The sequence below is a fragment of the Eubalaena glacialis genome, chromosome 3 (assembly GCF_028564815.1).
Source record: "Eubalaena glacialis isolate mEubGla1 chromosome 3, mEubGla1.1.hap2.+ XY, whole genome shotgun sequence".
In the NCBI taxonomy this organism is placed as follows: Eukaryota; Metazoa; Chordata; class Mammalia; order Artiodactyla; family Balaenidae; genus Eubalaena; species Eubalaena glacialis.
Genome location: NC_083718.1, coordinates 5,716,043 through 5,729,223, shown reverse-complemented (window position 1 = coordinate 5,729,223; position 13,181 = coordinate 5,716,043). Strand labels below are relative to the sequence as shown.

Here is a 13,181-nt window from a genome sequence, read left to right as displayed (position 1 = left end):
ATGTAGAATAAAACCAGGCAAAATTGACCTATGCTGTCAGCAGCCAAGATTGTATTTATACTGGGAGTAGACCTCGCCAATGACCCGGAGCCGGGACTCTGGGAACTAGTGTATCCTCTTGTTCTGGGTGCTGGTTCACAGATGTGTTCAGTTAGTGAGAATCCATTGATCCACGCACTAATCGTACATGCACTTTTCTCTTAATATGTTGCATTTTAATAAAAAGTTCCTGAACTGAAATAATAATAGTTCCCACCTCACAGTATTATTTTGTAGTTTAAACTAAAACCCATTAGAATGTAAACTCCATGAGGACAGTCATTGGAATCTATTTTTTCACTGCTATAAACCCAAGACTAGAGCATGTCCTGGTATAGACCAGATAGTCAAAGCATTTTTCATGAATGATAATTCAGCACAGTGCTTATCTAATCACCTGCCACAGCATACAACCTCTCTCAACATTAGACTTTACAATCAATAATATTATTCTATCACTGCTCAAGACAATTAAGGCCACTTTTCCCTTTAGCAGTGCAGTCTAGACAACACTGTTTTCACATCAGGGATCCATTAATTCATGTACCTAAGTTCATCCCTTCATTTGATCTACAGTGGTAAAGAAATCAATGGCCACCAATGAACTTTACTCCATGGACTTACATTGGGAAATTAACATTGAAAATTTACCCTGTTTTTTTAATGCAGCCTGAGTTAATTATTTTGCTGCTGTTATCGTTGCCCTCATCGGTGGTCATGTTCTTATTGGACTGTGGCGTGAAAAGTACTGTCAATTAATGTAGTTGTGTATTTTTAGTATTATTCTAAACTGTTTTAAATCAAATATAAGGCTTGTTACAAAGGGACTTAGATGTTGTAAATAATTAACTTTTTTCAGGAGACGTATTGTGTACTTAATGCGGAGTCCCTAGTACTTTAGGATGGTTAAACCCTTTATTAAGCACACCATAGAAGATGAGGTCGAAAGGCTTGGCTTTGATTATCATATTAATCATCTCAGGAGAACTCAATGCAGAAGGTAAAGTTAACTTTAAATATTCTTTACTCTCTAATAATTATAAAGGGAAATTCTAACATTATTTTTCTTGAGCTTTTAATATAGTCTTTCATTTTTATGTACCAATTTTATAAAAAAAGATACTTATAAATATAATTTGTTATAATATTTAGACAGACTTTTTCCTTTGAGAAAAACTACTAAACTATTCTAAGCGTAACATAGCTTAGAAAACCAAAACAAGACAAAAAAAAAAACCTTTTGCATCTTTAGTTTTGAGGGTATAGGAGACCAGGATATAAATGCTTTAAAGTGTTTTCAGGCTAACAGGCTGATGGTACCACCATTTGAAGCTGTAAGTTAACCTTAATTCTAATCTCAGACCAGAATTCATTCCTAACACTGCACAGCTTGTACAATTTTAATTCTCTGCTCTTAAAGAGAGAGCTTTCATGTGGAAAATTTTAAAAAGAACCATAAATCATCAGCAAAATCTTTGACTGTTGACACCTTGATTTTTATCCTAATTTTTATTCTTTGGTTGAAGACAGTAAGTAATGATTAGTAGGAGGACCATGTGATTGATTATGTAAATGAGGACATGTCTCAGGGTGAAAGCAGGTTTTATTAATACTCAAATGGGACGACAGGGGTAAATCAGTACTGTCCAGACAAGCAATACCTGTGGACTCCCTAACTGTTAGAAATCTTTCTACCCAGACTGCCTCATGTGTGAGGTGAATGTGAGAGTGCAAGTGTGGGTTATTTAGGAATAGTTAACGATGTTCTTGGGCTGTAGGGATAAGAAACCAGGCAAGTCATTACGTATCAGCAAGAGGAGTAGACAAAGTAGGAAACCACAGCCATAAGCCTCTTTTAAAACACCTTAGGAAATTTGTTGAAATAAAATATCCGACAGATTATATATAATTGCCTTAGTTGAATAGTTTACTACAAATTTTCTGCCAGAAGAGGCTCTGCAATTAAAATTATGAAAGTGAAATAAATAGAATTCATCTTACACATTTAAATCTACAATAAGATAATTTTTGCGTGAAGTTTCCTTTTATTTTTCTGTCTAAATAAGGAAAAAAACAGCTGATATAATTGTCTATTATCTATACCATGAAGACACTGCAATATTCTAGCTAATTTTCTAATTATTGTGTAATTATAATCTTCTTTCACACAAACAAAGAAATGTCAGCTGCCTGAAGACAGGGACCATGACCTCATATTCCCATGCTTCCCCCACCCCCATCTGGAATCTTGGGGGCAAGATCAAGTTAACTATACTCCTCATTTCATGTGACCATCACTGGCCTATGAAAAGTGTCACTTTTGTTTTATTTATTTTGTTTTGTTTTCCAAACTGTTGAAAACCCAACACTGTTGGGACCCACTATCATGTTTGATATATCCTTAAATATGCAAATATCTTTGTAAACTATGTCTGGTTTTGTGTGTTTTACATTCATATAAATAGAAGCTTGCCATAGATTTTATCTCCTTATTGTTTCATTTTACTTGCTACTGTTTAAACATATTTCCTCCTTGCTGAATCTAGTTTGTTGCTCTTCAGTGCTACCTACCTTCCTATATTTACTTATTCACTCTCCTAAGGATGGACACATAGTTTCCTCTAATTTCCTCCTAACCTCAAGTAACTCTGAAATGAGTGCTTTCATGTGATCACCTTATTTCTCTGTGATGATTTCTCTTGCCTGTATATATCCCCCATGTGGGGCTATGGGCTCAATTCCTTTTCTTCGTTTCCTGATTTATAACAGATTAGCATTTCCCTCTGCTTTCTGCCTTTTAAAGAGCTGATTTGTGGGAGCTCTTTGCAGACAATACATTTTAACTTCTTGTCACTCTTAGACATTGCAAATTCCTTCTTCCAAAATGTGATGTGTGTGTTTTGTCAACAATACTTTTCATGGAAAGACATTCTCAATTTTCATATAATCAGATTCGTCAACTTTTGCCTATAGTTTCTGCTAGTTCTAAAGAGTCTTCTTTGTAAATCCCTGGTGGTACGGGTATGGAAAATGGTGAGAATCCTCAGGGGACAGGGCCTCCCCTGCGCATGTTTTTATCTGCTCCTTCCTTCCATCAGACTCTGGAAAGTTTCTTTTACTCATAATTCCTTGCCCACTTCCCTCAGCCCTGGGAGGGCACTGCTATTATTTTATGTCTCAGGGTAGCAAGAGGGTTGACTGTCGTCCCCAAGGCAGTGAAGGCAAAATAATCTCATCGGCCCGGGTCTTCCACACACTTGCCGCTTCCTCCCAACACAAACCCTAGGGGCTGCTCAATAACTGCTTTCTTTTAAGTGTATTTATGATTTTAAAGTTGCCAACATAAGGATAGATTTTTAAAAATAAATTTTTTCTTTGGAGTATAATGTATGCAGAAAAATGCAAAAATCATAGGATGCCCCTCTATAAATGTTTATGAAATTTTACTGCACCCGGATCAACATATAGAACATTGATTGGCACTCAGAAGCCTCCTAAATGTCCCTTTTTAAAGGACTAAACCTCAGGTAACCATCCTGACTTCTCTGACCACGGATTATCTGGCACGAGGGTGACGTGCCAGAGGTGGGTGGAAGAGGCTTCCAAAGGGATGCTCTCCAGAGCCATCCTGGAACAGGAGCCAGTGCTGCCAAGCCCCAACTCCCCAGAGACCAAGGAGGAGCCTGCCCCCACCCCCTGAGCTTGAACACATGCCCAGAAAAAGCATAGGAGCCCCAGGAGAGCTGTGGGACTGGCCTGGGCCACCAGCTTCCCCGTGGCACCCTCTTCTCCATCCTCCTCTTCCCCGTGGCACCTTCCTCTCCATCCTCCTCTTCCCCGTGGCACCTTCCTCTCCATCCTCCTCTTCCCCGTGGCATCCTCTTCTCCATCCTCCTCTTCCCTGTGGCACCCTCCTCTCCATCCTCACCACAGGGGAAGCAGGAGAGGACCATCTGCAGAGGATGAAGTCTCCGCAGATCATGAGGCAACAGCACTGCCGAGGATGAGAGCCAGGGGCTGGGCCTCCCAACATGCATCTCCTGAGGTGGCACCCTCCCCTGAATGGACTGACGTGGTCCCAGACTGTAGAGTTCTTTGGGTTTGGCCTCAATTCTGGTCCTTGCCTCAGGTCCAAGGAGGGCATGTGAAGCCCTGGCTGCTGCTAGCCCCACCCTCCCCAGAAGCCATCCAAAGGCAAATAAAGTTAGTTATTTGGTGGGAGGCCTGGTGAAGGGGTGTGGGAACTGCTGAAGCAGAGGATCAAGCAGAGGCTGGTGGATGGGGGTGAGCCGCCCCCCAACCCAGCTATAGACCCCGGACAGAACCACGCATCAAAGCGACAAGCACCCAAAAGAAGAATCTGGGGGGACCCTCTTATATCCAGGGGGCCTCCTGCCTTCCCACCACAAAAAGAAAAAGTCCTTCAGACGGTGGAACTGCTCCTGCAGCTGGGGGTCGTCATCTTTGGCTCTTTCTCCCTGACCTCTGCCACCTGCTCCCAAAGCCTGACTCTCCCCTTGCGGGAGCGAGGGCTGGAGACGAAAGAACAGGGAGGTCCCGCGGTTTGGACCGTTTCTCACTCTGCGAGCACCCATCCTTCCTGGACCAGGCCTGTTGCCCCCATCACGGCCCCCTGGGCTGTCCACACGGGAGGCCCTGGGATCAGGAGCAAGGACCAGCCTCGGAGGCTGCCCCCAGGCCTCCCTCTCCGGGTCTCACAGCGGGGCGTGTGCACCTTGTCTGACCGCTCCCGGCGAGGCCGGCTCTGGGTGAAGCCCAGTCCTGGTGGGAGAGGTTCCTTTCCCTGCACGGATGCCCTCGGCTGCCCGGCTTGACCTCCTGCACGATGAGCCAGGGACCCGGGCGCGCAGCCCGGCCCCCTCGCCTCGCGCGCTGTGTCTTTGGAAGCTCCAGGCAGGCTCTTCTCCTCGCGGTCACACTGCTCTCTGGACCCCAAGACTGTCCTCTGGCCTTTCTCGGGTTGCCAGGTGGCCTGAGAAACCGAGTTACCGTTCAAGCTCTGCAAACTGATGGAGATACAGACGACTCCCGCCTGTGGCCACTGGCGGGGCCGAGGCAAGAGCGGTGCAGTCCGCCCAGCGCTGCTGGAGGACCCACCCGGCCTCGTGCGAAGAAGGGACGCTCAGGGCACCTGGGTGCGCACCAAGCAGGAGCGCAGCACGGCCATCCAGGCACTGGCTCCCCTGAATGTCCACGAGTCAACCTTCTGCCCCCGCGCGCCTGGCACCGCCCACGGGTCTCAGGTCCTCCCCGCGCTCCGTCGCCCCCGCGGCACCTCCCCCGCGGCAACTGGGTGGTGGCACCTTTCAGGAAACGGGAAGGCAGGTGGGAGGAGGTGGTGCCTGTGGTGACGGTGGCCCCTGCTCTGGGAAGGCGCCTCTGGCCTGCGTGTCCGAGCTTGATGCCACCAGGATCTCTGAGCCCAGGGGCAGTGGCCTGGGTCAGTTCCCGCGGGCGCCAGGCTGCCATCGGCTACAACCACAGCTTCGGGTAAAGGTCTGTGTTTCATCGGTTCCTGTTGCGATTGAGGGCAGAACCCCCGGGCCTGATTTTTCTCGGCCATCTCTGCTGAGTTCCTGGTTGACGCTCGCCCAGCACCCTGTTGGTCGGAGGTCTGATGGGACAGGAGGAGGGCGCCGGGCTCATCCTCTGAGCTGCCACCACACGATACTCTTGAGAAGATAAAGCGCCAACCACCCTAGGGCCTCAAGTCTGGGTGTAGGGCCCCTTGATGTGTCTGCAACGGCACCTCCCACCGTGCAGTCTGAGAACCTGAGAACAACAATCCATCCCTCACATTCTACCACCGGCACCGATCCCTGCCTTCAACCTTTTGTTGCAGGGGGGCCAGTTCTTCACTTCCCGTTTTACTACATTTCTCCTGGCTGTCTCTGCCTGACAGCCGTGGCAGCTTCCAGAACGGACTGGTCCTCCTGAGGGGTAAGAACCCAGCTGGCACCTGCTGGAGGGGTTCCAGGCAAGTGTACCCACAGGCAGCCTGCACATCTGAGGAGAGATGGGCATCGGGCCTGGAGCAGGTCCATGGCTGAGCTCTCCAATGAGGTGACAAGGGCCCAGGGGTAGTGGCTGGGGACTTGGTTGAATGAGTGGGGGAGGGGTGGGGGGGATGAAGCCTAGGGGAGGAGGGGTTCCTTCTGCCAGGAGTGAGGCCTGTGGCACAAGTGGGGAAGGTGGGAGGTGGTGAGGTTGGCAGAAAGAAAAAGGAGGGGACTCAGTAGGAAATTAGGTGGCACAGCGGAGACAATCATAGGTCTGTGAGATTCACCATCAGCATCAACACTCGTGTTGCTGTGTAATATCCCTTGTGTGCATAGTCTGACATGTGCTTGTCTTTTCTGCCGTCAGTGGGCACTTGGTTGCTTCCAGTTGGTACCACATGCAGAGACTTGCCAGGAACACTCTGTTACACATGTGGGTGCACAGAGATGTGCTTTCAATGTGGTTTGTACATATTCTGCCATACTGTTTTCTCAGGAGAGGTCGTACCTGTTTACACTCTTACTTGCAGTGGTCTTGAGCTCCCTTTTCTCCATGTCCTCCCCAACCACTGGGGTAGTCTGTCTCTTCCAGGTCAGTCATTCCTGTGGATGTGTGGTTCTATCTCACAGTGATTTAAATTTGCCTTTCCCTGATGACTGATAAAGCTGAGTCCTCTTTACTACACCTCTGACCGTTTAATGTAAGGTTCTCACTCAAGTCTTTTATTTTTTCAGTTGGTTGTCTGTCTTTTTCTTAAAAAACGAAACAAGACAAAAGCCATTCATATGAAAATTTGTAACTGCGTATCTTAAGGAGAACCTCATCTATTTTAGAACTTTCCCATCCAATAATACAGTGGCCACTAATCACATGTGGCTTTTGAAATGAGGCTAGTCCATATTGGGGTGTGCCATGAGTGTAAATACACACTGGAGTTCAGACTTAGTAGGAAAAAAATAATATAAAGTACTTTTAAAATATTGGGTTAAATAAAATCTGTTATTAAAATTAACTTCAACTGTTCCTTTTATTAATGTGTCTGCTAGAAATTTAAAAATACATATATGGCTTGTGTTTCTATTAGAACGTGCTGTCTGACAAAGTTAGGAAAGGCTTCTCTGAGGAACTGGCCTGCCCAGATTTATTCTGACTGTTGGGTGTTGTGGTTGCTAGCAGATTACTTCCTGATTGAAAAGGATTGTCAAAAAATACCCTAAAATGTTAAGTAATAAAAATAAGTACTAGGTACAGTGTCTGCAAACACTTTGAATTTTAAAATGTATTGTCACTTTATCACAAATTGTATGGTTTTAAATATATTTTTCAGTGTTCAGCTTGATATTTTCTCATTTCAGAGAAACCCTGTGGTTTTCCAACTGTGGAAAATGGAAGGATTGCCCAATATTACTATACTTTTGAAAGTTACTACTTTCCAATGAGCATAAACCAAAATCTGTCATTTTCCTGCTTGGCTGGTTATACAACTGAAACTGGGAAACAAGAGGCCCGGACCACGTGTACGGCAGCAGGATGGTCCCCAGAACCACGGTGCTTCAGTAAGTCAGTGGCGGGGTCAACATCATGTGATAACACGGAAATAAATGAGCTTGTAAAACTAGCATCCCCTAAAATATGGCAGGTGTCTAAACCTTTTGGTAGATAAGAACAAAATTACTGGCCCACTGTCTTTTTTACAAAATGAAAGCATATACTGTAATTCTGTAAATCACGTCTTTCATTAAAATGTTATCTTCTTTATCTGTTTTTAATATTACCCTGTGAAGACAATACGGATAGTTATTGAAATTGTTATTATCACATTGCAAGGAAGAGAGGCACCACTGAGTTATTTTAAAGAATGAGGGGGGAGGGGAGCTTCAAGATGGCGGAAAATTAAGAGGCGGAGATCACGTTCCTCCCCACAAATACATCAGAAATACATCTACATGTGGAATAACTCCTGCAGAACACCTACAGGACGCCGCAGAAGACCTCAGACCTCCCAAAAGGCAAGAAACTCCCCACGTACCTGGGTAGGGCAAAAGAAAAAAGAAAAAAGAGAGACAAAGAATACGGACGGGACCTGCACCAGTGGGAGGGAGCTGTGAAGGAGGAAAGGTGTCCACACACTAGGAGCCCCTTCGCGGGCGGAGACCGCGGGTGGCAGAGGGGGGAAGCTTCGGAGCCACGGAGGAGAGCGCAGCCACAGGGGTGTGGAGGGCAAAGCGGAGAGATTCCCGCACGAGGATCGGTACCGACCAGCACTCACCAGCCCGAGAGGCTTGTCTGCTCAGCCGCCGGGGCGGGCGGGGGCTGGGAGCTGAGGCTCGGGCTTCGGAGGTCAGATCGCAGGGAGAGGACTGGGGTTGGCGGCGTGGACACAGCCTGAAGGGGCTAATGCGCCACAGCTAGCCGGGAGGGAGTCCGGGAAAAAGTCTGGAGCTGCCGAAGAGACAAGAGACTTTTTCTTGCCTCTTTGTTTCCTGGTGCGCGAGGAGAGGGGATTCAGAGCGCCGCCTAAACGAGCTCCAGAGACGGGCGCGAGCCGCGGCTATCAGCGCGGACCCCAGAGACGGGCATGAGACGCTAAGGCCGCTGCTGCCGCCACCAAGAAGCCTGTGTGCGAGCACAGGTCACTATCCACACCGCCCCTCCCGGGAGCCTGTGCAGCCCGCCACGGCCAGGCTCCCGTAACCCGGGGACAACTTCCCCGGGAGAGCGCACGGCGTGCCTCAGGCTGCTGCGACGTCACGCCGGCTTCTGCCGCCGCAGGCTCGCCCCGCCTCCTCCGTACCCCTCCCTCCCCCCGGCCTGAGTGAGCCAGAGCCCCCGAAGCAGCTGCTCCTTTAACCCCGTCCTGTCTGAGAGAAGAACAGATGCCCTCAGGCGACCTACACGCAGAGGAGGGGCCGAATCCAAAGCTGAACCCCGGGAGCTGTGCGAACAAAGAAGAGAAAGGGAAATCTCTCCCAGCAGCCTCAGAAGCAGCGGATTAAATCCCCACAAACAACTTGATGTACCTGCATCTGTGGAATACCTGAATAGACAACGAATCATCCCAAATTGAGGAGGTGGACTTTGGGAGCAACGATATATATATTTTTTTCCTTTTTTTCTCTTTTTTCTGAGTGTGTATGTTATGCTTCTGTGTGTGATGTTTTCTGTATAGTTTTGCTTTTACCATTTGTCCTAGGGTTCTGTCTGTCCATTTTTTCGTTTTTATTTTTTTTACTATAATTTTTAGCGCTTGTTACCATTGGTGGATTTGTTTTTTGGTTGGGTTGCTCTCTTCTTTCTTTCTTTCTTTTTTTTATTACTTTTAAGTAATTTTTTTAATAATTATTTTTTATTCTAATAACATTTTATTTTATTTGATCTTCTTCTTTCTTTCTTTCTTTTTTTCCTCCCTTTTATTCTGAGCCGTGTGGATGAAAGGCTCTTGGTGCTCCAGCCAGGCGTCAGGGCTGTGCCTCTGAGGTGGGAGAGCCAAGTTCAGGACATTAGACCACCAGAGACCTCCTGGCATCACATAATATCAATCGGTGAGAGCTCTCCCAGAGATCTCCATCTCAATGCTAAGACCCAGCTCCACTCAACGACCAGCAAGCTACAGTGCGGGACACCCTATGCCAAACAACTAGCAAGACAGGAACACAACCCCACCCATTAGCAGAGAGGCTGCCTAAAAGCATAATAAGGTCACAGACACCCCAAAACACACCACCAGATGTGGACCTGCCCACCAGAAAGACAAGATCAAGCTTCACCCACCACAACACTAGTCCCCTCCACCAGGAAGCCTACACAACCCACTGAACCAACCTTACCCACTAGGAACAGACACAAAAAACAACAGGAACTATGAACCTGCAGCCTGCAAAAAGGAGACCCTGAACACAGTAAGTTAAGCAAAATGAGAGGACAGAGAAACACAACAAATGAAGGAGCAAGGTAAAAACCCACCAGACCTAAAAAATTAAGAGGAAATAGGCTGTCTACCTGAAAGAGAATTCAGAATAATGATAGTAAAGATGAACAAAAATCTGGGAAATGGAATGGAGAAAATACAAGAAACGTTTAACAAGGACCTAGAAGAACTAAAGAGCAAACAAACAATGATGAACAACACAGTAAATGAACTTAAAAATTCTCTAGAAGGAATCAATAGCAGAATAACTGAGGCAGAAGAACGGATAAGTGACCTGGAAGATAAAATAGGGGAAATAACTACTGCAGGGCAGAATAAAGAAAAAAGAATGAAAAGAACTGAGGACAGTCTCAGAGACCTCTGGGACAATATTAAATGCACCAATATTCAAATTATAGGGATTCCAGAAGAAGAGGAGAAAAGGAAAGGGACTGAGAAAATATTTGAGGAGATTATAGTTGAAAACTTCCCTAATATGGGAAAGGAAATAGTTAATCAAGTCCAGGAAGCACAGAGAGTCCCATACAGGATAAATCCAAGGAGAAACATGCCAAGACACATATTAATCAAACTGTCAAAAATTAAATACAGGGCTTCCCTGGTGGCGCAGTGGTTGAGAGTCTGCCTGCCAATGCAGGGGACACGGGCTCGAGTCCTGGTCTGGGAAGATCCCACATGCCGCGGAGCAACTGGGCCCCTGAGCCACAATTACTGAGCCTGCGTGTCTGGAGCCTGTGCCCCGCAACAGGAGGGGCCACGATAGTGAGAGGCCCACGCACCACGATGAAGAGTGGCCCCCACTTGCCACAACCAGAGAAAGCCCTTGCACAGAAACGAAGACCCAACACAGCCATAAATAAAAATAAAATAAAATAAATTTAAAAAAAAATTAAATACAAAGAAAAAATATTCAAAGCAGTAAGGGAAAAACAACAAATAATATATAAGGGAATCCCCATAAAGTTAACAGCTGAAAATTATATGACACTGATGAAAGAAATTAATGATGATACAAATAGATGGAGAGATATACCATGTTCTTGGATTGGAAGAATCAACATTGTGAAAATGACTCTACTACCCAAAGCAATCTACAGATTCAATGCAATCCCTATCAAACTACCACTGGCATTTTTCACAGAACTAGAACAAAAAATTTCACAATTTGTATGAAAACACAAAAGACCCTGAATAGCCAAAGCAATCTTGAGAACGAAAAATGGAGCTGGAGGAATCAGGCTCCCTGACTTCAGACTATACTACAAAGCTACAGCAATCAAGGCAGTATGGTACTGGCACAAAAACAGAAATATACATCAATTGAACAGAATAGAAAGCCCAGAGATAAACTCAGGCACATATGGTCACCTTATCTTTGATAAAGGAGGCAAGAATATACAGTGGAGAAAAGACAGCCTCTTCAATAAGTGGTGCTGGGAAAACTGGACAGCTACATGTAAAAGTATGAAATTAGAACACTCCCTAACAACATACACAAAAATAAACTCAAAATGGATTAAAGACCTAAATGTAAGGCCAGACACTATCAAACTCTTAGAGGGAAACATAGGCAGAACACTCTATGTCATAAATCACAGCAAGATCCTTTTTGACCCAGCTCCTAGAGAAAGGGAAATAAAAACAAAAATAAACAAATGGGACCTAATGAAACTTAAAAGCTTTTGCACAGCAAAGGAAACCATAAACAAGACCAAAAGACAACCCTCAGAATGGGAGAAAATATTTGCAAATGAAGCAGCAGACAAAGGATTAATCTCCAAAATTTACAAGCAGCTCATGCAGCTCAATAAGAGAAAAACAAACAACCCAATCCAAAAATGGGCAGAAGACCTAAATAGACATTTCTCCAAAGAAGATATACAGATTGCCAACAAACACATGAAAGAATGCTCAACGTCATTAATCATTAGAGAAATGCAAATCAAAACTACAATGAGGTATCATCTCACACCGGTCAGAATGGCCATCATCAAAAAATCTAGAAACAATAAATGCTGGAGAGGGTGTGGAGAAAAGGGAACACTCTTGCACTGTTGGTGGGAATGTAAATTGATACAGCCACTATGGAGAACAGTATGGAGGTTCCTTAAAAAACTAAAAATAGAATTACCATATGACCCAGCAATCCCACTACTGGGCATATACCCTAAGAAAACCATAATTCAAAAAGAGTCATGTACCAAAATGTTCATTGCAGCTCTATTTACAATAGCCAGGACATGGAAGCAACCTAAGTGTCCATCAACAGATGAATGGATAAAGATGTGGCACATATATACAATGGAATATTACTCCGCCATAAAAAGAAACGAACTTGAGTTATTTGTAGTGAGGTGGATGGACCTAGAGTCTGTCATACAGAGTGAAGTAAGTCAGAAAGAGAAAAACAAATACCGTATGCTAACACATATATATGGAATCTAAGAAAAAAAAAAAAAAGTCATGAAGAACCTAGGGGTAAGACAGGAATAAAGACGGAGACCTACTACAGAATGGACTTGAGGATATGGGGAGGGGGAAGGGTAAGCTGTGACAAAGTGAGAGAGTGTCATGGACATATATACACTACCAAACATAAAATAGATAGCTAGTGGGAAGCAGCCGCATAACACAGGGAGATCAGCTCCGTGGTTTGTGACCACCTAGAGGGGTGGGATAGGGAGGGTGGGAGGGAGGGAGACGCAAGAGGGAAGAGATATGGGGATATATGTAGAAGTATAACTGATTCACTTTGTTATAAAGCAGAAACTAACACCCCATTGTAAAGCAATTATACTCCAATAAAGATGTTAAAAAAAAAAAAAAGAATGAGGGGCTTTTACAGAGAGTTCTGCAGGAGACAGAAAAATGCTTGACACTGGCCTTAAGAAGTATATGTAGGGTCGTTACTCTAGTATTTTATCATTTGAAAGACTCTCCTTTGTATGACAACTTCTTCTCACATAATATCCATTGAAAAATGTGTTTTTTTGAATTTTGAGTTCAAATTTGTGAAAAGGAAATCTGATCGGCTCATCTCAGTATTTCATGTCAGGCTACACTAGAGTCAAACTGTCAGCTGGCTTCCATGGAGTCAGGTGACCTCTCTTGATTGACACATTCCCCAAGCTCTGTTTTGCAGTAAGGCGCTTTGGTTGAGTCAGTTTCATTTAGAAGAAGTGGGTGTGGTGCT

At 45.1% G+C, this 13,181-nt stretch overlaps 1 protein-coding gene across 1 annotated transcript in view; it reads left to right on the top strand.

Moving 5' to 3' along the window:
* Nucleotides 1-975: 975 nt before the first annotated feature.
* F13B (coagulation factor XIII B chain) overlaps nt 976-13,181 on the top strand; it is a 36,286-nt gene continuing 24,080 nt past the window's right edge. Inside the window, exons 1-2 of the mRNA XM_061185284.1 lie at nt 976-1,039; nt 7,416-7,616. Of these exons, the coding sequence (XP_061041267.1) occupies nt 976-1,039; nt 7,416-7,616 (265 nt within the window). The remainder of the gene's footprint in view (nt 1,040-7,415; nt 7,617-13,181) is intronic.